Source organism: Spea bombifrons, chromosome 10, assembly GCF_027358695.1.
Source record: "Spea bombifrons isolate aSpeBom1 chromosome 10, aSpeBom1.2.pri, whole genome shotgun sequence".
Taxonomy (NCBI): domain Eukaryota; kingdom Metazoa; phylum Chordata; class Amphibia; order Anura; family Pelobatidae; genus Spea; species Spea bombifrons.
This window is the reverse complement of record NC_071096.1, coordinates 38746664-38771307: the sequence shown is the minus strand read 5'-3', so window position 1 is coordinate 38771307 and position 24644 is coordinate 38746664. Positions and strand designations below refer to the sequence as shown.

The 24644-nt window shown below is 46.7% G+C and overlaps 1 protein-coding gene across 6 annotated transcripts in view; it reads right to left on the bottom strand.

Annotated features, from left to right (window-relative positions):
* Positions 1-24644, bottom strand: part of PHKB (phosphorylase kinase regulatory subunit beta) — a 55110-nt gene that overhangs the window by 19455 nt on the left and 11011 nt on the right. For all 6 annotated transcript variants that reach the window (XM_053448931.1, XM_053448934.1, XM_053448930.1 and 3 more), the window contains 10 exons: positions 21676-21814; positions 17237-17336; positions 14824-14931; positions 14453-14533; positions 11729-11844; positions 5990-6053; positions 3503-3598; positions 2635-2832; positions 2369-2426; positions 1257-1334 (listed from right to left, as the gene is read on the bottom strand). In XM_053448931.1, coding sequence (XP_053304906.1) covers positions 1257-1334; positions 2369-2426; positions 2635-2832; positions 3503-3598; positions 5990-6053; positions 11729-11844; positions 14453-14533; positions 14824-14931; positions 17237-17336; positions 21676-21814 — 1038 coding nt within the window. The remainder of the gene's footprint in view (positions 1-1256; positions 1335-2368; positions 2427-2634; positions 2833-3502; positions 3599-5989; positions 6054-11728; positions 11845-14452; positions 14534-14823; positions 14932-17236; positions 17337-21675; positions 21815-24644) is intronic.

The following is a 24644-nucleotide window of genomic DNA, read 5'->3' as shown; positions in this document are numbered from 1 at the left end:
TTAGTATGTGTATGTTAGAGCGATTCTGTGTGTTAGTATGTGTATGTTAGAGTGATTCTGTGTGTTAGTATGTGTATGTTAGAGCGATTCTGTGTGTTAGTATGTGTATGTTAGGGCGATTCTGTGTGTTAGTATGTGTATGTTAGAGTGATTCTGTGTGTTAGTATGTGTATGTTAGAGCGATTCTGTGTGTTAGTATGTGTATGTTAGAGCGATTCTCTGTGTTAGTATGTGTATGTTAGAGCGATTCTGTGTGTTAGTATGTGTATGTTAGAGCGATTCTGTGTGTTAGTATGTGTATGTTAGGGCGATTCTGTGTGTTAGTATGTGTATGTTAGAGTGATTCTGTGTGTTAGTATGTGTATGTTAGAGCGATTCTGTGTGTTAGTATGTGTGTGTTAGAGCGATTCTGTGTGTTAGTATGTGTATGTTAGGGCGATTCTGTGTGTTAGTATGTGTATGTTAGAGTGATTCTGTGTGTTAGTATGTGTATGTTAGGGCGATTCTGTGTGTTAGTATGTGTATGTTAGAGTGATTCTGTGTGTTAGTATGTGTATGTTAGAGTGATTCTGTGTGTTAGTATGTGTATGTTAGAGCGATTCTGTGTGTTAGTATGTGTATGTTAGAGCGATTCTGTGTGTTAGTATGTGTATGTTAGGGCGATTCTGTGTGTTAGTATGTGCTGTGCACATCGCTCCGGTTTGTTGTAATAGGCAGATAGTTCTCAATGCTTTTATACAGGGTGGGGGTATCACATCTTTTTAATTCCACCAGTCAAGCTGCCTGGAGCGCAGCGCTCAGGTAATTTCCTCATTTATAATCAGTGCTTTCTGCGCTTCTCTTATTTATCTCCACAAAAGCGCTACTCGCAGAGAATCTGCCCCTCCAAACGCTCAGCATTCGGAACGTTTAAACCAACATCTCAAACAGCGTTATTTTCCCAGCATGAGAAAGGCAAAGGGAATAAATGTATGTGTATAACACGGGAAGGGAATTCTGGGAGCGGCCAACGTCTCGTGGTGCGGCCATGGACGTTGCGGAGAGCCTTATTTCCCTTCTAGCCGATCCGTTACGGGAAGATGGAGCATTCGGTGTCATGGCGGCTGAGCCCTGCAACCCAAAACCCCTACTCTGACCCTCCGTGATCCCCCCAGGGTCCCAGCACTGGATATACAACCCCCGAATCACTGAATCCTGCGCTCTACTACCCCTGATGTGTCTCTAAATATCAGCAGAACGAAATGAAAACGTCTCACCGTCAAAGCCATGAAACAGAAGGGGATCCAAAGCTTCTTCATATTCCTTCACCTGCTTGGAGTTTCCTCTGAAAACGCCTGAAAGACAAACACGTCAAATTAACCCTATAACGTCCTGGATTCTCACCACTGTTTTAACCCTTTGTTTTCCGTCTTACAGTTGGTCATTTACAGGAGATGGCAACTACGACCACATCCAACCACATTTAGTGTACTGAGCAACCAAAAGGTGTTTATCGCCGAACACGTGAAATACCGCCCCTGAGCGACATCGGTAGCCGCGTGTCATTTGTATGTTCTGTTATATAAAAAGGTCAGAATTACAGCCGGTTTCTGGGCATCGTGTACCTAAAACCTGAAATCCTTTGGAACGGGCGCTCGATTGCTATTGTTACTGCCCCCGCTCTCAAAGCTCGCTAGAAATCAGAGGTTTTGTCCCTCTGAGTGGCAATTAATAAAACAATTCTCACTGGTACTGAAGGTAAAATTACCGGGCATGCCGTGTCCTGCGCCGTGAATGTTTCTACGAACAATGGCAGCCGGAATGGCAGCCGGCGGACGCACTCCCGGGCTCCTTGTTATTTGCTATTTAAGGAAACCTGATGAATTATGATGTTAGTTTCGGAGTTCCGGGGATGTGAAGCACGCAGGGCTGTTACAGGCTGTGTGTGCTGAGAGTCTGAATCCTTCGTTTGGATATTTCAGGGGTCCGCACGGAGCGTACGCGTTAGCCGGGAGTGCTGAGCGGTGACATGCGCTTCACTCGGTGTTTAATATGGCATCTCAGTGAATATAGCACTCGACGCGGGTCTCTTTCTCTGATAATAGGCATGTGCTGTTCATACCTAATGAATCCACTGACACTCAGCAGGCTTTGTTACAAGCAGATGGAGTCAAGTAATAACCATCCCATCACAATTCTGACGGAACTACATAAAGGCCTCCAAACAGCCTTGTTACACATTATTAAATACATTCAGCTGGCTTCTGGTTGAACTATATAGATAAGGACAGACCCTGAGCTCAACCAGAAGAGCTAGCACTCCAGCATGCTGGGGATACACTACATACTGTCGCCTGGGCCACGGAGAACACAGGAGAAGGTGGCTCACCATCAATGATCATGTAGATGAAAAACACGGGGAATTCACATTCGATGCCATCAAACAACTGGAGAAAGAGACGAGAGAACGAGGTCAGCGAGACGTATATCACAACGCGGTAAATGTACACCGCCGCGCACGCTGATCATCTAACTTTTCTTTTTCTTAAATTATTTTGTTCTGCAATCACACAGTGGGCAGCGAAATAAAGTATGAAATCCATGGTCTGAGAATTATGGCCTCCGAGCAGACAGACAGTCATATAAAGGCTTCACCTTAATCTCTGCTGGTTTGTAGTAACGTCTGTTCTCATCTTCTAACGCAGTGCGATAGCCGTCCCGTAGAAAGCGTTTAAATCCGTACTTCCCCTTGAGTTTGCGCACAATTTTATCCAGTGCCTGGTGAAACAAAGCATCGTCGTCCACGGCAAACGCGGGGTAACTGATGCAGGTGAGGAGAGCCGCGTCTGTATTCTGAGAATGGAGAGAAAAGTGAGAGCAGAATGCACAGAAATTCCCTAAACTGGAGCAGCTGGCTGGAGTATAATTCAGGGAGCATTCAGATACAGCCTCGCGCATGCAGGCGAAAGCTGGCAGGAAATCTTGTTGTTATCTGGCACCTGTCAACACCCTGCCCACTGTGCCCCTCGGGCCACTAAACCTGCCTCTGGGTGCACCTAGCCCTGCCTGGCCTGGCATCTGGGTGCACCTAGCCCGGTCTGGCCTGGTTTCTGGGCCCTCTTTGGCTTTTGGGTGCACATTTTTTGCATTAATTGTATGCTTGAGAGCTGGGCCCTCTTAACCTAATGTATCAGTTTGGCTTAGTCCGTCTATTCTACTCTCGTCATTCCCAGTTTAACCTGGCGGGGGGTTCTCATTTATAGAGGGCAGTCCTTGCTGTTAAACATATGACGGCAGGGCATAGATAAAGACACCCGTGATGGGAGTAAACATGTTTTGATATTATTCATTCAGACATTTCCTGTTAATTCATTACTCAAACGTTTAATAGTTGTGTCAAACGTTCTCTAGAAATTGTTCTCTAATTAGGATGCCAGAGGAATGCGCAGTGATGCCAAGTAGCTGTGTTAATGCGCTATCATTCCTCTTCGTGATGCTTTTAACCTTAATTTTATTGACTTACATGGGATCGGGACTCTCTGGGTAGCAATGAACACAGAGTTTGTCTGTTTCTGTTATGAGCGTCGAGATCCACGAATATGACAGACCAGGAGCAGCCCTGTCGACACAACAAGAAACAAAACAAGCCGTTATCTCCTGGAATGCACAATTAGCACACGCTGATCAATTGGGAGCTCCCCGGCTGCTGGGCGCATGATCGATAAGGAAGACTCAATCCATGTTCGCTGACAAGATAACAAATTAAACACATTCATCTGAGAACAATCAAAAAGCACAGAGCTTGGAACGAAGTTAAACCTGTCCCAGAAATCAACGGAGACCGCCAGAGTCACAGTCCCATTTCAGGTTACATGTACCAGGTGTGTCTAACTGTGGCCCCCCAGACACCAGGGCCTGTTCCTATACATTCATGCGCATTTACACAACGAGGTGGCATGCTGCCAAAGTTACGTACACTCCGAAGGGTTGTTTGTGGCACGTTGGGGTCCCCAGAGCCTTTCTTGGACAGGATAAGGCTCGTTGGGGTCAGAGCTGGGACCCTTACCTACCAATAAATAACAGCGGGGGCTTCCTCTCTGATTGAAGGAACGATGCGATTAGATTGGAAATCTCCGGCATTCTGTCCGCGGGGATTTGCACACGCTCCAGGATTTAACGCTGTGTGTAATAGCGGGTCCCGGAGAAGCCCAGAGATTTACAAATCTCCTGAATGCTTATCCCGCAGCTTCTGCTAAGGAGCTTTGATGCCGACCCGTGCGGCTGCTTTGCGCTTATCCTGTGTAATTCCTGCGATAACACGCATGTTATCCCATGTTTAGTTGTCTCTGAATTACACGGCTAGATGTTCAATCACTGCATTGACTGGACGAGCTTTCCGGCCTCAAATTCTCCAGCACACAATACTAGGTGCCAGGGCGTTATGCCTGAGCTGACACAACATACAAAGAGATGCACAAGATATTTGCAACTTCAGACTCTGTATTTACCGTACAATTACCCGCAGAAAGAACAAGTGACGGCTGGCAGCTCCATTCCGAGCCACATTACACAAAACAAACGCTGGCAGATAAACCCGGGAGATCATTAGGGCCTCAGTAATTCCGCTGTTGGAACCAACATATATATTATGCGTGGCTATTACTGAGCACCTACATACAGCCATTCAAAGCCGCCATTCTCCCACCTTCACAATGGCTCGCTTCTCTGTACTCTCATTCAGCGCACTAAACAAGATGCAACGAGCCCCGGCTGGCAACGTGCGCGGGACTGCAGCGCCGGCGGGTAAAGCGTATAGCGACAGGGATCCCCTATAGCAGAACGTATATCACAAACGGCGAAGCTGGTTATAGCAATACACACACATCATACACGCTATAAACATTCACCCGCAGGGAATTATAATGTCTATACGTTACAGGGAAATGTATAGAAGAAGTAATGTCAAACACGCTCATAACTTCACCCGAGGATGGGGGATCTTTCTTATCTTTACATTTGTGGGGGATTTGGGAGGTGCAGCGTAGAGATTAAATGCCCCCCCCAGCCCGAGGACACATTGAGGTCTACGGCTTCCACGCATGATGCTGCAAATACGCAGCCGATAGCCACAAACATGATCAAAAAGAAACCCCTGAAAACTCAACCTTCATTCAGTATCAGCTCCCATTTACTGCAGCGACAAAATACAATTACTTTCTGACATTTGGTGAACAAAAAAGAGCCAATGCCTAAAAAAGAACATGAGAAAAATACCGATAGAGAGAGAGCGAGTGAGAGAGAGAGAGTGAGAGAGAGAGGGAGAGAGGGAGAGAGAGAGAGAAAGGGAGAGAGAGAGAGAGAGAGAGAGAGAGAGAATAAGGGAGGGAGAGAGAGAGAGAGAGAGGGAGGGAGAGAGCGGCACTTTTCTATGTCTTCTTTGTGTAAAATGAAAACAAGGCGTTTTATGGCTGAATGGAAGAACACACAAAGAAAGCTTTCCCAGTAAATGATTTCCCGTGAGAATGCGGTATATTTCAAATCATATACATCGCTGCCTTCAAAGAGGAGATTTCTCCTTTAAAAATCCCTTCCTGCGCCATTGGCGGCCGCAGGCAGCAGAGCCCGGCTTCAAACACAATTGCGGCTTTGAAATGTGCGAGTGTCTGAATGCGATTCCCGTGGCAGATGGATACAGTAATAATCTATAAGCGAAGGAATGAACCTATACCGTGCCGCATATCCTCACACCGGCTGCTACTTCCAGATCACAAATCAAAGCATCTGTCTGGATTCCTAATAACTCCAAAGCACCAGCTACCCGCTTCGTACCAGAACCACCAAACCACGCGTGTCTCAGCGCTGGACTTTATATGATGTTTGTTACAGTATATAGAACAGGGGGGTATGAAACTCTCGAGACTCTGCCCCTTCCCAGCCCATGCAGCCTGCCATGTGCTTTAATCCGAACAGTATGAATTATATGACAGATCCGTTATCGAGGAGATTTTACCTGATTTCCAAAGAGATTGAATCCATCAATGGCTTCCAGCGCAGCTTTGGCCAACCCAACTGAGCTGCAACAAAACAAAGAAAGGAGACGGTTACCAGAACGGTTATCGGTACATGAAAGACGGGGTTAATAAGGGCTGATCACGAGACCCACCCAGGCATTAACACGGGACCAGCTCCAGCAACATCCATACACACACATATCTACATACACATACATACATAGAAACATACACACACATACACACATAGAAAGATACATACACATACTTACATACACACACATCTACACACACATACATACATAGAAAGATACACACACATACATACATAGAAAGATACATACACATACTTACATACACACACATATCTACATAGAAACATACACACACATACATACATAGAAAGATACTTACATATACACACACACACACACATCTACATACACATACATACATAGAAACATACACACACATACATACATAGAAAGATACATACACATACTTACATACACACACATATCTACATACACATACATACATAGAAAGATACATACACATACTTACATACACACACATACATACATAGAAAGATACACACACATACACACATATCTACTAGATGGAATCCTTCCAAATTTGCACCTCCTGGTTTCTCCACGACCTGATGGGCGAAGGAGCTGTTTTGGGGAGAGTCACAGCAGCCACAAAGTCACAAGAAGTCAGGGGAGGGCATTTCAACCGAAACCCAGAGATAAAGTCAGAAACCCAGAAATTCCGAAACGTATCTGAATATTCTCACCAACTGTAAAGACATGGTGTTTGCTGTTTTAACGCGTCACATCACGTGATCATTATTATTATTATCGTATGGCTGATGCTGTCATATGTCTCTTGTCTCTTACGGCGCACATTCACATATACCGTGGCTGGGTTTGCAGGAAGCGGCAGCTTGCGAGGTCAGGCGGTGGCGGGACGGCTCGCTGCCCACGTCAGAAACATTCGGGGACGGCAGCGAAGCAGCAGAGAGCCTCATTCTAAACCACGGGTTCATTTGTTTGCAGCCCTGTTATGCTGCCATGAATTTGTCTCTTTAATAGAACGATGGGTGTGAATGTGCCCCAGGCCAAGGACCTCTTATTACCCCCCGGATACGGGTTTAAATGGTTGGAAATTGGGAACACACGATAATAACCGGCGATTATTTAGAAGCAGGAATCAAATGACAGGGGATGAGCCACCTCGCAGCCGCACAACAAACGATTTCTATCCACAGCCTGACACCGGGGTCACAAATAAATAAACACGGAAGGTCCAGGCGGCCGGACTTCTTCACAGCGACAGCTTTATTACAGGCGGCAGACAAATGGCGTATAATGCAGCGGGAATATTTCCGCCCCGTGCTCGCCGATCCTTCCCGACAGCGTGCTGCCATAACCTGCACCTGACTGCTAAATCTGCTCCAATGCCTCATCCCCCCCGCAAAGGACATTCAGTGACCCAGGAATCCGGGGGCAACCAGAACACCGGCAGAGAACAAGGAACCCCAACGGGCCGAGAGGGGCCATCTGCTTCAATAAACTTCACTGACACTGTCCATCAGATCAGTACCGGCAGCATCCTTCCACCGGCAAAACCCATAATCGCCCCCTGCGGACACCGTCACTGAGCTCGGTACCGGCAGCATCCTTCCACCGGCAAAACCCATAATCCCACCCTACGGACACCGTCACTGAGCTCGGTACCGGCAGCATCCTTCCACCGACAGACCACATAATCCCACCCTGCGGACACCGTCACTGAGCTCGGTACCGGCAGCATCCTTCCACCGACAGACCACAAAATCCCACCCTGTGGGCAGCGTCACTGAGCTCGGTACCGGCAGCATCCTTCCACCGACAGACCACATAATCCCACCCTGCAGACAGCGTCACTGAGCTCGGTACCGGCAGCACCCCTTCCGTGGAAAGCCTTCAGTGTGAAATGAGCGGCTGAGAATAGGTCAGACCATTACACATCACACATTGTTACTCCCTAACGACGGCAGTAAAAGGAGTTAAATGAATTTATGAGCGCTGTGCTGCTGTCTGGGTCAGGACAGTTTTTGTTACACAATTTAACACATAAATGACCCATAAAACACAATTTTCCATCTAAAATCGATGCGCTGTATGTATCTCCATTAAAAGGGCTTCATCAGTACATACAGAGCCATCACCAACGGTTTCATAAACTGCTCAGAGTTATTAAAACGCTACGGGCCAATTATGACTCATAAATCACAATATTAAGGGTTTGTCATGTGTTTAGACTACTCGTTACCGATATACTGAGAATATACTGAGAAGACGCTGCATTCACCAAATAACCGGATCGATTCCCAGCAGGGCGGGGAGTTGGGGAGATGAATAGACCCCGGATGGCAGAATACATGGCGCGTACGAATTTCTAGACTTTTTTCCTTCTCCTGCTCAGATTATTAGCTCTGTTTGCAGGAGCGTACCTTCCAAGCGTCCTTCTTTAAGATGGCCAGTCCCTGTTTGAGCCCTAAATCCCGGTGTCCCAGCTCAGAATGTATGCCGGGTATTCAGGTAGCGTACGACCTTCCACATATGGTGGTTTATTGTTTATACAGGCTTCGTGCGGTTATCCACCCCACTACCATTCCCATTATCCACGGCAAGTCAGCAGCGTTGGTGCATTTGGGGCGGCCGACAGAGATCTCCGGCGGCGGCGGCCACATTTCACACGGAAAGACATTCGCTTGCGGCTCATACGATATCATGCAAAAGATTCATGCAGAGCGTTTTACAAGCCGCACTAGGAATTTATTTCTCTATCAATCGATCACTTAAAACGACATCAATGTCTCTCCGCCAATAATTTTAGTTTAGGATTCTTTTATGTAAGAACTTGTCCCGCGTATTTCATCGCCAAATACCCACTATATTTTCCAAACGATGCGATTAGACGCATAAATCTTCGGTTAGAGAGCGTTTCTTCTCCCTCTTCGGGAACTCCTTTGAAAGAGCGGCGGCGAGGCCGCTTAGCATTCGAGACGCATCGGCAGCCAATCAGGATGCAGGCAGGACAGTAGGTGTATTGGAACACTGATGAAGAATTTATTCCTCAATACAGAACACCGGCAGCGCTTTTAAGGTGATAAATCATTAATGTGTCAACAGTGGTTTTTTAATTTTAATAAATAATCCCTAAGCAGCGCTGTGCCGGAATAGTAATGGAGAGACAACAGGATTTAGCTGCCGGCCGGCACGTCAGGTTAATATTCAGCTATACGGCTCGGGCTTTGCTGCAGTGACTGTATGAGAGCGATACGGGGCTGCCAGGAGGAGGACCGCGGTCTGCGTCTGTTTAGAAGAGTGACATACGGGCATGAGAGCTAGAAATATCCGTGTCCCCGGGCCCGTTTTAACCCCTTCGCCTCCTTCCGGCAGACAAACAGATCGATGGGGTGATTTTTTTAAATGATTTTATTATTCACTGCGATTGCAAGATTTTTAGATCTTTTTTAGATCTTTATGTGATCCTAGGATCACATAAAGGACTGATTGTGTAAATGGAATCATCACCCGTGAGCCTTTGACGGCTGAAAGCCCTGCCGTGGGTGACGACGTGTGAATTGCCTTCCGCCAGAGCTACAACGCTGTATTTGCAGGCATGAAGGTAAAACCCGGGGGAAAGCGTCCTGCCTTCACTCCGTGTGATACGTGACTGGTGGCGGATTTCCGGCACCCTAAACATGCCCGGTGCTCCAATCTGATTTACGGATCCTGCCGTGACGTCTGGGATCGCTCGTTGTCGGAACACACAGGTCAATAAATGATTGAAATAGGTGCCTCCGTTAAGCAGGCTTGCCGTGTGCGTGTGCAGACACCGCGGTATTTACTCTTTCCTGCGTACACAATGCTTTCCCATTATTTCCGACACAGGGAATGCACACCGCGTGTCCTCTGCAGCGTGACGTTCGGGTTTGGGGCACACGGGCCGGGGTAGCTGGGATCTCGGTTATTAATGGAGCTGACAGAGATAACAACGCTTTTCTCTCTTCTTCTAGAGATCGTCCGCAGTCAGCACTTCTGGAAAATAATTTAATAAAATGCCTCTCTTGGCATTCGATTCGTTATCTGCTGGCGCTTCTCTGCTTACTTTTTGGTATGAACCAAAGAAAATATATGTATATATGTGCATATATAAAATAATTAGAGCAAAAAAACCCTCCCAAGGGCACATTTATCTCTGCTTTAAATAGCTCCGCGTCTGATAGATATGGGTTAACGTACACTCACACTAATTAAGTCTACCTAGTCCCAGAGAGGGAAGTGTTCCCTCAGCATCAGATACTCTTTAGTGCCTGCAGTATCTCCTAGAAAAAGACGCTAGGTAACAAAGGCCTGCAGGACCTCAGAGGTCTCTTCTTCACCTGGTATAATCCATTTTATTCAAAATTGCCATCAAAGCCTGTGACCGATCCATGGCTTTGTCGTGACTCAATCACAGCGTGTGCATAGGGCATGCTTCCATTTAGTTTGGGTCTTTCTCTGAAGATGCAGGATAATCGTATTGTAAAGTGAATCTATCTGAGGATGCGAGAGGACATTGTTTGGGTTCACTCCCCTATCCACAAGGAAACCATTTGGAAATAGCAAATATGTATCACTGATTAAACACGAAATAATTTCTTTTGCGTCTACCATTTTCTTTCGGAAACAAACCAATGCTTTATTAATATGCCGTGTTTCTCCGGGGGCCAGTCAGAGACTTTTGAGCTTTTGGTGGTTCCTATAAATCCACCTCTAGTGAACGGGGAGCTCAGATTAATGACCATCAGGGATGCCCTGCGCCCAACCAGCGGAGGCGATCCCTCTCTTCCTTAAACTAAAGAGACAATGAATAAGTCTTTACACGCTAAGAACATGGCTACTCGTACCTATCCACCTGTGCCGGGTGCGAGCCGAGCCTTTAAACGGCTCGCTTTCCAAAAGAAACCCTGACACCAGACTGGAGATGAGCCGGGAAGCCCCAAGTCGCCCGGCACGTCTCCGTTTCACCCCTCCTGATGAAGTGACAGCTCCTGTGCCGTATCACACGGCCTATAAACAAACGATCAATCTACACCAATAATCAATAAACCTGCACACTGAGACGAGGCCGGCGCGAGGGCCGCATTGTCATTCTAATACTATATGTCTGAGGTGTCGGCCGAATCTTTTATGACTGCGGTAATGTGACCGGTTAAGTAAACATCCATCAGAGCCGACACCGTAACGCGCCGGATGGAAGAGCTAAGAAAGATTTAATCATCTGCTCTGTTCTACGTTGCAAATTCATCAACATTCACCGCTTAATTATGATGCCTAATATCTCCAAGACGAACGAGCTTCCATCACAGGTCCGATGATCAACAACACGGGACGGTCCCATTCATTACAAAAATATATTTATAACCGGCTGATAAATTTAATTAGGTTCCAACACAAACACATTTGTCACAATGTCACCCGTCTGGCTCTTCGGCAAACCGAAGCCCACGTCTGCTGAACTGCTTTCTGTCACGGAGTTTTATCGATTTCAGAATGATGGGAGAAAGCGGGAATCGCAGCAGGGTTGGGGGAAAATATTTCTCTACCTTCACAAGGACACTTCTAGCTGTACTGGATCCATTTCTGATCCATTTCATTTTCAATCAGCGTGACATAATGACGAGGGGAGCGCGCCGTTACCTGGAGTGTAATTCGGTGCTGCCATTGTTGTACTTGCTGCCTCTCTCCCATATCCCGAAGTCCGGCACGCGATACGCCCGCTCCACACAAAACACGAGGTTCTGGATGAACGACACCTGCGAGCAAAGAAAACACAAAACGCGTCAACAAAAGACAACTCGACTGAGTAATAACGTGCCAAGTAACCCTCATCAATGTTACTACGCAACCAGTAGGCACCAGACTAACGCCATTGCCCCGTATACCGGGGGAAACGTGCCCTCCTCACTGCGCGTCCGGCCGCAGGGTAAGTATGGAGCTTTATTAACCCCGTCCTGGAACGCTGGCATTGCTGCTTTTAGAATCACCATCTATTTGCTTAGGAGGTAGGTTAATCGTTTCAAGAAATGCTAAATAACTTCTATAACTATTAACAAAGAAAAACCTCTCGATGTCATTCGTTTTCTCCCGATTTATTACATTTGCAAGTTATTGGTTTATTCAGCTTCCTTTTTTTTTGCATCTATAAACAGCGGGACAGAACATGAAACTGGGGTAAGCCCTGTAACTCGTGTCGGGGATTTCTGCACCGAGAGGGAGAAGCGGTGCCCGCAGATATATGATTATTACTTATTTTTGGCGTCGGGGGAGACACGGGAAAGCTGCCGTGGAATCAGCGGTGTGATGAGACCGAGTGCAGCGCTGAGCGCGTGAAATCCATAAGGAATAAAAATACAGAGTTTCACCCCGAGGGCAAACACTACAGCCAGGAAATTGTTCCTAAATCGAAGGCAAGTCTTCTTGTAAGCAAACACGTTGTACATAATCAGTTAGGCCCTTACTGGAGACGTGCGGTGAGAGCGGGGATTGGGAAACGGGGAGGAAATTCAGTTGTGTGACCGATAAGGCGAAGAAACGGCAGGCAATCTCCCAGTAATAGGCTGCCTGTAGGATCCGCCTGCAAAATCCATTTTTAAAAGGAACGCGGTGGAAATGCGGGCGGAAAATGGAAATGTAATCACAACAGAGAGCAGACAGCAGCGTCCTCTTCTCAGCGCTGGCTCTGGTATTTAATTAAGCGCATGGATACGATATGACAGGCGGAGGGAAAGACACTGCGGAACATGTACAAAGGCGCATGCACAGTGTGTATCCCCAAACTCCGCTGCCGCGGTCTAACGCCGGCTGTCCAGGCCTGGCTACCCTTCAACTAGAAGAAAGTGGAGCCAGAACCACACTAACCAGCTTTCTGAGGCCGATAGCAACTCGCCATGGTTACCGGACCCTCGGGTCTAGCCGCGGAAGGATGATGGGAATGGAGGACAACAGCTGGGAGACATCGCAGAGCTCTGTGTCCTCTGGTCATCCCCGGGCCGAGAGGATTCATTACTAGAGGGTAATAATAAACGGTAAAAGTGCAGGTTCCGGGGCGGCTCTTTGTGGCTTATCATCGGCAGGTGAGCGGGTACTGCAGGATCCACGCCGGACTCCGGGAAGTGCCTGCAGCGCTGGCCTTTCTTTAAAGAACACGGGGAAGACTCTAGTTAAACACTTTTCAAAGTCTCCTCTGACACTAACGATAAAAACTCAGCAAGAGAAGAATGAAAGGGCTCGGCCTGACACGGAGAACGCCAATGTGTATTCACCATGCGCTTCCTAAGGCAGTAAAGATGGGTTTATGGGGTCTGGAAACTACAGGTTATGGAGAACATATGTCTTAATTTAAAAGCATTGCGAGAGCTATGATGTTTCCTTCTGAAAGATCAGTAAGTTTTTTTTTGCAAGCTTTAAAAATTAATTACCCTTTATATTCCCTTTATACTATATTGCCATGGAAACAAATTAGAATTCCTCTATAGAGCAGCGCTGCTGCGAATGTAAAAGACACGGAATACACTTTCCGTGATACTCATCAATATTAAACCTTCACACGCATACAGTTTCAGGCGTCTCCCGACGTGTAAAGTGCAAACATTGACCTGCATGTAAAATTCATATTACAAGACAAAGCTTTCCTGCCCCGTTTAGTGCCGCTGCTGTTTGTAGCGTAATTGTTCGTTCGGGTAAAGTAGGAGAAAGTACACTTTGGGGAAGACTCGGAGGATCACACATGCGCGTGGAGACGGGGGCCGTGAGAGGCTTTCAGAGCCGAAGTCAAAGTTTGCAGGTCATTTTAGGTCACACAGCTTGTGAGTGACATGCGTGATCTTTCCGCTGCCTATAATTATTAGCGATCATAAATGTAATTTCCTTAGAAAAGAACATACATGCGCTTCCATGGTTACCGTTAAACTCCAGGCAATATTGTATGTAGACGGGGATTAGTAGAAATAGTTGGTAGGTAAAGGTTTGTGTGATTTTATATTCCGGGGTACGTGATGTGATGTAGAAATCACTATGATTATCCTACATAACCCGATCTCTTCCTTTATCCCCCCCCGTCATCAGCTGTATAATACACGCCATGAGCCTGATCCACGACCGGCTGGGGCCATGAAAAACTCCATTCTCTCACCCTCTTCACCCCGGGACAACGCTCAATAAAGGTGACCCGCAGATACTGCTCTGCAGACCATCAGGCCCACCAGCCCCACCAGCCCGTGCCTAATGCATCATCTCATCGGTATTTAAATGCCTCGATGTACATCGACCACAAGAATCATAATTAAGAGATACACAGAGCAGGAAATAATTCATTAAAAGCGCTAATGATTTAGTGTAATGGAACTGGATGCAAATCTCTACCTCATCTGTATTGTAGATAATCTGCAGTCCGCTGGAGATCATCTGCACCAGGTACAGCAGGAACAGGGACACGGCATTGATCTAAAAAAGGGGGAAAACAACCAGCTATTTACTAACGAGCTGCAGGAGGCTCACATACATTAACGACACGTACTCATATTAAAAGGTACTCGTTATCAATGAGATGAAATAGATTGTCTCGTGTCCAGCGAGGGCTCCATGGACGTGGGATGTCTATATCTCCCCGGAGCCAGCAGAGCGGGGCTTAGCGTGATATGAGGGATGGCTGGCGGACATGTTACATGAAGGGACGTCTGTAGAAGACACGGCCTTGTGCCAGCGGCCTCTGGGCTAATGGTTTGGCATATTACCTGTATGTGTCCATACTCCTCATAGGACAGGATCTCATCTCCAGTGTCAATATGGAAGATTGAATGAAGACATTTTTGTGGACTCGGGTCCTGCTTAAACTGCTCAATCTGGCGAGAAAGAAAAAAAAACACTTGCTGAAGCGAACCCCTCACATCTCCCATGTGCCCACAAGACCTGCCGGCGTATGTTGCCCTTTTAGACCCGCCATTAAGATTAAAAGCTCTGAGCATTATACAGTTCCTTGCAGGACGCTAAACGATACATTAGGCTCCTTAAATCTGTTTCAATAAAATGTTTAAAGCAAGAAATGGATCGGATAACTCTATTGGTGATTAATCCACTTTCCAAATTTTGCACCGTCGTCACTTTTACATATATATATATATTGAGCGTCCCCCCGGCGGTTCTTTCCCAGCACCTGGGTAAACGAGTGTTAAAAAATAAGGCGCTGGCGGAGTTTACGAGCGACAAATTTGAAATCTATGCAGGAGGCCGTTCTGCGCAGGCTTCTGTGATTAATGAGGCATGCTGTCGGGAAACAAAAAGCCGGAGAAAGAATAAACACGTTGTGGAAATATTCCAGAGCGGTGCAGGGCGGGAGGGGGCCGCGCTCGGCCCTGCTTTCTATCCGCACATTTATCCTGTGCTATAGGATTGCATCTTTTTGTTTATTTCGAGGGAAGCTCTAACCTGCCCCACAAGTGCTCTGTATCACCCAGCGGCTAATGAGCGGGTAAAAGCGGCCGGCGGAGAGACCCCTGCTCCGGAACTCATTCCTTGGAAAGGTTTTATTGAAAGGTTGCTAAGAAGTAACGGGAAAAATGCACCCATTTATACAAACTGATAAAGAAACTCTGAATCCCGGAGACAAAGACCACGGGGAGCGAAAGGAGATATGGAGGTGGGGTAAATGTAGGTAATGAGGTCGGGTAAATGGAGATATGGAGGTTGGATAGATGGAGATATGGAGGTTGGATAGATGGAGATGTGGAGGTTGGATAGATGGAGATGTGGAGGTTGGATAGATGGAGATATGGAGGTTGGATAGATGGAGATGTGGAGGTCGGATAGATGGAGATGTGGAGGTTGGATAGATGGAGATGTGGAGGTTGGATAGATGGAGATATGGAGGTCGGGTAAATGGAGATATGGAGGTTGGATAGATGGAGATATGGAGGTTGGATAGATGGAGATGTGGAGGTTGGATAGATGGAGATATGGAGGTTGGATAGATGGAGATATGGAGGTTGGATAGATGGAGATGTGGAGGTTGGATAGATGGAGATGTGGAGGTTGGATAGATGGAGATATGGAGGTCGGGTAAATGGAGATATGGAGGTTGGATAGATGGAGATATGGAGGTTGGATAGATGGAGATATGGAGGTCGGGTAAATGGAGATATGGAGGTTGGATAGATGGAGATGTGGAGGTTGGATAGATGGAGATGTGGAGGTTGGATAGATGGAGATGTGGAGGTCGGATAGATGGAGATATGGAGGTCGGATAGATGGAGATATGGAGGTTGGATAGATGGAGATATGGAGGTCGGATAGATGGAGATGTGGAGGTTGGATAGATGGAGATATGGAGGTCGGATAGATGGAGATGTGGAGGTTGGATAGATGGAGATATGGAGGTCGGATAGATGGAGATATGGAGGTCGGATAGATGGAGATGTGGAGGTTGGATAGATGGAGATATGGAGGTCGGGTAAATGGAGATATGGAGGTTGGATAGATGGAGATGTGGAGGTTGGATAGATGGAGATATGGAGGTCGGGTAAATGGAGATATGGAGGTTGGATAGATGGAGATATGGAGGTCGGGTAAATGGAGATATGGAGGTTGGATAGATGGAGATATGGAGGTCGGGTAAATGGAGATATGGAGGTTGGATAGATGGAGATGTGGAGGTCGGATAGATGGAGATATAGAGGTCGGGTAAATGGAGATATGGAGGTTGGATAGATGGAGATATGGAGGTCGGGTTAATGGAGATACTGAGAGGAGTCACCAGTTAGTATTAATCAGATTCCTCTGAAATAATCCCATTGTGATGCTGTTACCATCACCACCCGTCCTGCCCGCCTGGCACAGAAGCCGGGTATTATGTAACATGTTATAAGAATATTATTTGAGGAGAAGGCATGAGGAGCCTCCCCAGTGTTTCTCCATAAATCTAATGGAAGATGGAAAGGCTCACGACATAGCACTGGAACTGGACAGCCTCCAGCGATGGGAGAGAGTGGGGGAGATGCCTCTCGCCCAACTACATCTAAAGCTCAGACCAGGAGCAAAGCGCTTTCTTAGCGGTATCTCAGTGGCTCGCGTTTAAACCATTTATATATCCAAACATGTATTATACGAAGCGTGGCTCTCACGTTTAGTTCATGGTGGAGTCCCGGTAATTACCTTATCCGCCTGCCGCATGTAACAGTACAGGATTCCTCGCATGCATTTTATGGCCGAATGCTCCAGCTCGTGAGTTCTCCCCTTGTCATCGTCGATGCGCCTGAAAGGAAGAGATAACCGGCGGAAATGAATATACCACAGAGAGGAGGATGCAACGGAACGTGGCCCTGTATAGCGTCGCGCAAGTCCACAGAAGGCCACAAAGCGAGCTTACTACAGACACTGTACTAAAACAACCATCGCGTGTGTCTATACAGCAGCCTGTAACGTGTATATATATATTTATATATTTATATATATAGGTTCTAAAAAGCACTCGTTTTATGCCAACGCCAAGTGAGCGGGACTGGAGAGCAGGAACATTCATTTTACAAATACAAGCATAGAAACCGTTCTCTTCATCATCTCATCCAAATATTCTGTGTTCCGATGAATTCTAATTAGTTTCTCTCCAGACGGGGGGGGCTGCAGCCACCAGACTTGTGCTGGGAAAGAGCGATTCTAATCTCAGTGCATTACAGCGAATGTCAATAGACTGTAAATTATTCATCAGCTCCGTGTCACGCGGACTCCCTTCCAGAATACAAGAAAGCTCCCCAAACTGAGCGTCCTTTAAACGTAATCCACCGCTTACACTCCTATTCACAGACATCCCCACTCACTCTGCCGTTTTATCATTTCTAATTTTGTAAGAAGCCATTCTTTAAATATTTTTGGACCTGAAGGCGTGCGATCTGTGCCGCGACGCGCTGTTGGCGATATATATGCCCCTGCGGGCCGATATTATTTATTTCACTGCGTTGAAGGTTTCTCACTTCGTCAGAAAGGATAAAAACCCAAAGTCACGCGTTATTCCAGCAAACGGAAAACCTCCATCCTGACCACTCAGCCGACGCCGGGTTTCACGCCCGGCCTGACAGAACGGCTGCTATTTCCGCGATGTCGGGGGAACGGCGAGCCGAATTCGGCTATCAGCCATTACAGTAAATATCACTTAAATGATTCTGGGGTCTTGAAATGCCGCTCTTTCTGGAGCGGGTTATTGAAGATATATTATCCGCTTAACGTCGGTTTCATTGTCTCCGGGCTATTTTTAGTGTAAATGAAAGACGTACGGGGTGTTTTTACACGTTTAACACCCTGTGTTCCCTGACACAGAGCGAGCGTCTCTCAACACGCAAAATCTTTCTGGCTTCCCCGGGAAATTCACACTTTCACTCATTTCTCAGAGGTAGTCAAGCAAATTCTGCCATCAAATACTTTTTATTACCGTATTAGTGGGAAAAGCAGCTTTACGTAAAATATTATATAAGTTGGGAACCCATATTATTCTGGTTTTATGTTTGGGTCCACAAAATATTTTGAAGAAGGGGGACATAACAAACAATAATCATAAATATTATTATAATAAATATAATAATAATAATGTTTTGGTTAGCCAAACATGGCGACCTCTCTGGCCGGCAGTAAATGCGAAATCCATGTTTAGTAATTGGCTAGATATTTGGCATTTCTGATATGCTGTACGCGATGCAGCAGTTTTTAGGGAAATATTGTAAAATAAAAATGCGTATTCAATACATTTCTTCGTTTCGTTAAAGTAACGTTCCTTTTCAGCCATACGTATTGGAATCTGATTACTGATTGAAATCTGATCATTACGTTCAGCTGTCGATAAAACCCTCAATCAGTCGGAGGATACAGATGCTTCCATTCAATCGTTTAAGCAAACAATAAAGCCTGGGTGGCGAATCCTTTCCCTCGGTTCTGTTGAATTATATTGTAAGACTTTTTCTGTTTTAAGACGCTGTCGGCGTCAGTTTGCTGCCGATCTCCCTGATGACGGGACTGATCGGGACTATGAGGGCTGTGTGTTGGGGGGTAGCGGGCGCACGGTGTGACATAACGCTCTATACCGCGATAGAATCCTCGGAGAAACGAAGACCCGGAAGATGTTAAGAAGCCGGCCCAATACTTGGAATAACACAGCGAACGCTTTGTGAAAAAAGCTAGGGAGAAATCAATAAATGTTCTTACAAGTGTCTGTGTGAATTGTGTCGCCCTAATTTATTTAACCCCTGCAGCCCGGGGACATATGGGGTAACATTTAACACGGCGTGTATAAACCGGGCAGCGGCGAGCGGAGATCCTGCCCTGAATCTTAAGTGCTCGCACCCCGCGCATGTCACGATGCCGCACGTACGCGTCAGTCCGAGTTACAGATAATTCCATGAATATATGACAACAGTCTCATTATTACCGCCAGGCTCGAGAAGCGGCAGGAATTATTTATCAGGGTCGGAGTGGAAACAGGACTCTGCAGTCGCCCCGCGGAAGCTGCTTAATATTCCACGGAGCGAGGGTTATCCGATCGGGGCCACATTCTCTTCATTTCAGTGGCTCGTAAAACCTCCCGGTAATGCCTGCCTTAGCGTCTCTCACCGCATATACAGAGATACAGAGAGGATTATCTAGAGTCCGCTGACATAACCGCGCAGGAACTGATTTCCGTTATTGCGTTTGAATGTAGCGTAGGGTAATTCCACGCGTTTCGGACTCCTCGAGGAGCGGGTCTCGATGGGGGGGGCACATTTCTGCTACTAAAGGCCTTTTATAGAGCGATTTCAACTTGTATCCAACGCTGTCATTTAAAACCTCAAAGTGCTGCACAGAAAAGAAATCAGATTTAATGCGGTAATGGGCGCTCGTTTCTGTTAAGCACTATAATTACTGGGCATCCATAATAATGTCATTTTCCACGGATTACTGCGATACGGGAACAATTTCTAGCGTTTTCTACGAGTGACAATTCTCTTGAGTTAAATTACCATACACTTGCTTATAGTAATTTAGGCGTATTCACAAAGCCGCCGCTCTTACTCGTCAATGAAGGGAATGGCAGGTTAGGGATAAACGCTCCAGTACCGGCAGCAGGAACGCAACCGGTCAGGTCCATTTACCGGTTAAACCGTCACCATCTTTAAATGAAGGCGTATAGAGGACGCTGCGGAATCGGAGACGGAAACAAGGATTCCACGCGGGCCGACACATCGCAGGGAGCAGAAATACAGAAGTTATACAGGCAGAGACGTAAAAAGCTCTTCTGCTCTATCGGAGGAGAGGCGCGTCACCGCGTTTAACGGGGTTTTGTTCCCCCACGATGGGCCGGTGGTGGATTTCAACTCTTGGGGCCGCGTAAAAATCACTTGCACTGGACGTGATCAGTGACACCCGGTGGCCCCCTCTGTGCCTCGGCGGTCTCTCTATTGCTAGCAAATTGAGCGAAACCTCTGTCTATTTATAGAGCTGCTGAATAAAATGAAGCCCAGTCACGGGAAGGTTACCCCCTCCCCCGTCTCTCCTGCTCAGGGAGGTTTATTAGCGACGGCTTCTCGCTTCGATGGAACATTAAGAAGAAATGGATTTACCAAATAAAAGATCCCACGAGGGACGCGGAAGTAATTATGACGTTATCATCAAATGAAGAGTATGGCTTCCAGCACATTATGCAGCTCGGTAACGGCCGCGGCGTCTGTCTCATTAATAAAGGTGTCTTTAGCGTCACGTCAGGCCAATAACCACCTTTTATTTATTTCTGGACAGCCCCGGAAAGATTACTCCGACGCACCGCATGTAACGTTTTCCGCAGCCGTCCCAAAACGTGCCGGGAGCTCACGGGGCTTTTCGGTTATAACTTTTGCATTTATAATAAGCTAATATAATGTGAAAAGCCACATATTTCACGCCGGCCGTTACCTTGTGCCTCTGCAATAATTCCAACACTGAATTCTGATCTGGCACCTCGATCCTTATGGAGGCTGCGGTAATATCATTGTATGTAATATAATATTTATTATGTGTAATATAATATGAATTATATGTATTATGCTGCACAGGCAAGCCGTTCAACCTTCCCGTGTCATTAGTGACATTACACATTGCTTTTAATGTGCTTCACAAATGATTGAGACGCACAGCGCCCGGGGCTGCCAGCTTTCAACTCTGCTTCATTTCCATCCGGCGAGAGAAAAACACAAGATCTGTTCTAATTAAATGTGAATTCTCAGTGAATCATTAAAAAGGCGCGATCGATAGCTTGAGCCGGGAGTCTGAGCCGTTCCCCATCACGCGTTCGCTGCACTTATAAGAACAGAAGGGTATCCATGCAAAGTGTCAGACTGATAAAGGGACCCGAGCACGACGTCTGTTAACAACCTTCCACAGGAGGAAAAGAAGACCTCGCTGAACGCGTTCGTCACTTCCATTTATCAGAATCCTAATGTATGATATTTTACATCATTCCCAGGCAAGCCTCATAAAAGAGGCTCTTGTTTTTGATCTGCAATGCCGTAAAATGAACCTATAACCGGCACCGGGACATATGACACGCAACATACGGATAACACGTGCTGTGTATGAGTGGACTCGCCGGGAATTACCTGTAGGCCAGAGCCAAAGCCCAAGCGCTGGCGGCACAATACAGACTGTCGTGGATTTTGGCCCTCTTGCAGTCTCCCGCAGTCTTGGTTGGAAACAGACCGGTCGTCAGACTCTGGTAGTTCAGCACCGTAATTTTCACTGTGGAAGAAACACAAGACAACAATAAGCAACATGGCGAGCGGTGACATAAGTGACAAAGGGTTAATGCACCAACATTAAGGGGAATTGGGCTGTTTGTGTGAATTTATCTGGTAACTGCAGCATTGGTGGCCAGGACATCGACAACACGGCACGCAAACAGCGTCAGGGCAACCAAAGAACCTTACGCTACAGAATGCGGACAGAATGTGCAATTATTTGCGACTGTGGCAGCCGTTTCACAAACACGTTCACACTTAAAGCCTGTAAGGGTCACGCGAGAACAGATGTCGGTGCCACGTTTTGAAGCGTTTCAGAGCGTTGGAAGGAAAGGCCAGATACATCCGCGGAGCGAGGAGCGAGCTTCAATAAACATCTTCCTGGTTACACGATCTGCTGCCGCGTGCTAATTGAGCATTAGAAGCCTCATTGCCGTCTCGTTTCTTGCCACCGGTCTCATCGCTTGTAAGCGGAGGAGAATTAGTATTCCGCACCTCGGCTGCAGACAGTCTCTCGGAGGAACTTTGTATCAGGCGTGGGCTCTTGTATCTGCTCACCGAGGCGTGAATTCTCTAATTATTCCGGCGTCTCGTCAAACTTCAGCCCGACGCGTTTTCCAGAGGATGCGTCTTTCGCAAGTGGCCAGCATCCCATCGGGGGAAGGGCCGGCCTTTCGCGGGTCACACAGGACTTACATTGTAGAAAAACGTTTTTGCGTTGATGAGCTTATCAAAAAACTCTTCTATATTAAGTCGAATATGGGCGAATATCACAAACCCCATTCCTTCCGAATTCCCAGCTTTAAAAAACCCCTGTTATTATCCTCCTTATTAGCGGTCAGCTATTCCCTTCCGTGCGCTTCGCGGAAAGCTCCAGCACCCCCGCTCGGCATGCGCGATATAGCGCTGGATTATTAAACAGCCGCTTCGGTCACGTTCTGAAGTTACTTGCGTGGAATCTAATTCAATTACAATTAAGCCATTTATTTAATTAAAATAAAACCCCTTCCAGAGGCAACTTCCTGCAGAGTTCTACCGCAAAGCGCAGTAAATGTGTGGAGGGTTTATTATCCTCCGACCGCACGCGGAGTGGGGGTTTAAATACAAAAAATGCGCGTTTCACATTCCTTACAAGAAAGAGAAACAGCCTTTTACTTTCCGGCAGCCGCCCCGAGCGGTGACACTAAAGCCGCGGCTCGGTTGGAGTTTTTAGTGAAAGGGGCCATTCTCATACCGTCCATGCACCGGAAAGGGCCGGCATTGGAAGGCATAGGATCTTCAAAGTCTTTCGGTGTTTCTGGATCTTTGCCAATGAGTCGATGAATAAAGGCTGCCTCTGCTGTAAGAGACGTGACGCCAGGGGTATTTGGACATCCCAGGGAAGCGCGCAGGCATACGGAGCGACCCAAAGCTATCAAAGGCAGCGATTGCTTCACAGGGCCGGTGATTTATTTAGGAAGCAGAAAACGCAGCTTGGATCGGAATTAAGCGTGTGAAGCAGAAATGGAGAGAAACAAATTTGCAGAAAGCATAAAAAACTTTTACTGGTATTTTTAATCTGTGCTCCCAGCCAACATAACCCAAGCATCATCAGCGGCGGAAAAAATAATAATTCCCCGACAATATGTGCATTTCAATGACTTCGCAATCAGACGCAGGTGGCGAGAAACGGAGAGAACACAGATTCTGCAAACAAAAGGAAAAACGGCCATTTGGAGGACGCGAGGAAAGAAAGGAGACTCAGCGCTGGGCTAGCACTGTGTGTTCTGCAGAGCTGGCGCTTCACGCGGGGGATATTCATCAACCGCCCCGCCGACACAACGGCCCAGGAGCGCTCGCAGCAGAGAACCCCTTTGGTATTGACGGGTTTGATTACCGTCTACACGCAGAACGTAATGCTGGGTTTCCATAGTGATCAAAACTAACCGAAAAGCAGCAAAATAGCGAGGAAAAGCCCAGAAAGCAAATGGGGTTCGGAAAAACAAAAGCAAACCGCGGTGCCGCAGGTGGCAGGGCTCAGTCCCACAATGCAACGGGACAATCACACTCATCAGCATACGAGAATTTACCGGTCATTATCACAAAAAATATGCGAACGATATTAAAAATGGTTAGGAGCGCAGGCGACTGCCGGAGGATGTGTGCCTTGTATTCAGCCACTTTGTACAGCGCCGCGGAATACGATGGTGCTATATCACACAATAAATAATAATAACACACTGTGTACAGCGCCGCGGAATACGATGGTGCTATATCACCCAATAAATAATAATAACACACTTTGTACAGCGCCGCGGAATACGATGGTGCTATATCACCCAATAAATAATAATAACACACTGTGTACAGCGCCGCGGAATATGATGGTGCTATATCACACAATAAATAATAATAACACACTGTGTACAGCGCCGCGGAATACGATGGTGCTATATCACCCAATAAATAATAATAACACACTTTGTACAGCGCCGCGGAATACGATGGTGCTATATCACCCAATAAATAATAATAACACACTGTGTACAGCGCCGCGGAATACGATGGTGCTATATCACACAATAAATAATAATAACACACTGTGTACAGCGCCGCGGAATATGATGGTGCTATATCACCCAATAAATAATAATAACACACTGTGTACAGCGCCGCGGAATACGATGGTGCTATATCACACAATAAATAATAATAACACACTGTGTACAGCGCCGCGGAATACGATGGTGCTATATCACCCAATAAATAATAATAACACACTGTGTACAGCGCCGCGGAATACGATGGTGCTATATCACACAATAAATAATAATAACACACTGTGTACAGCG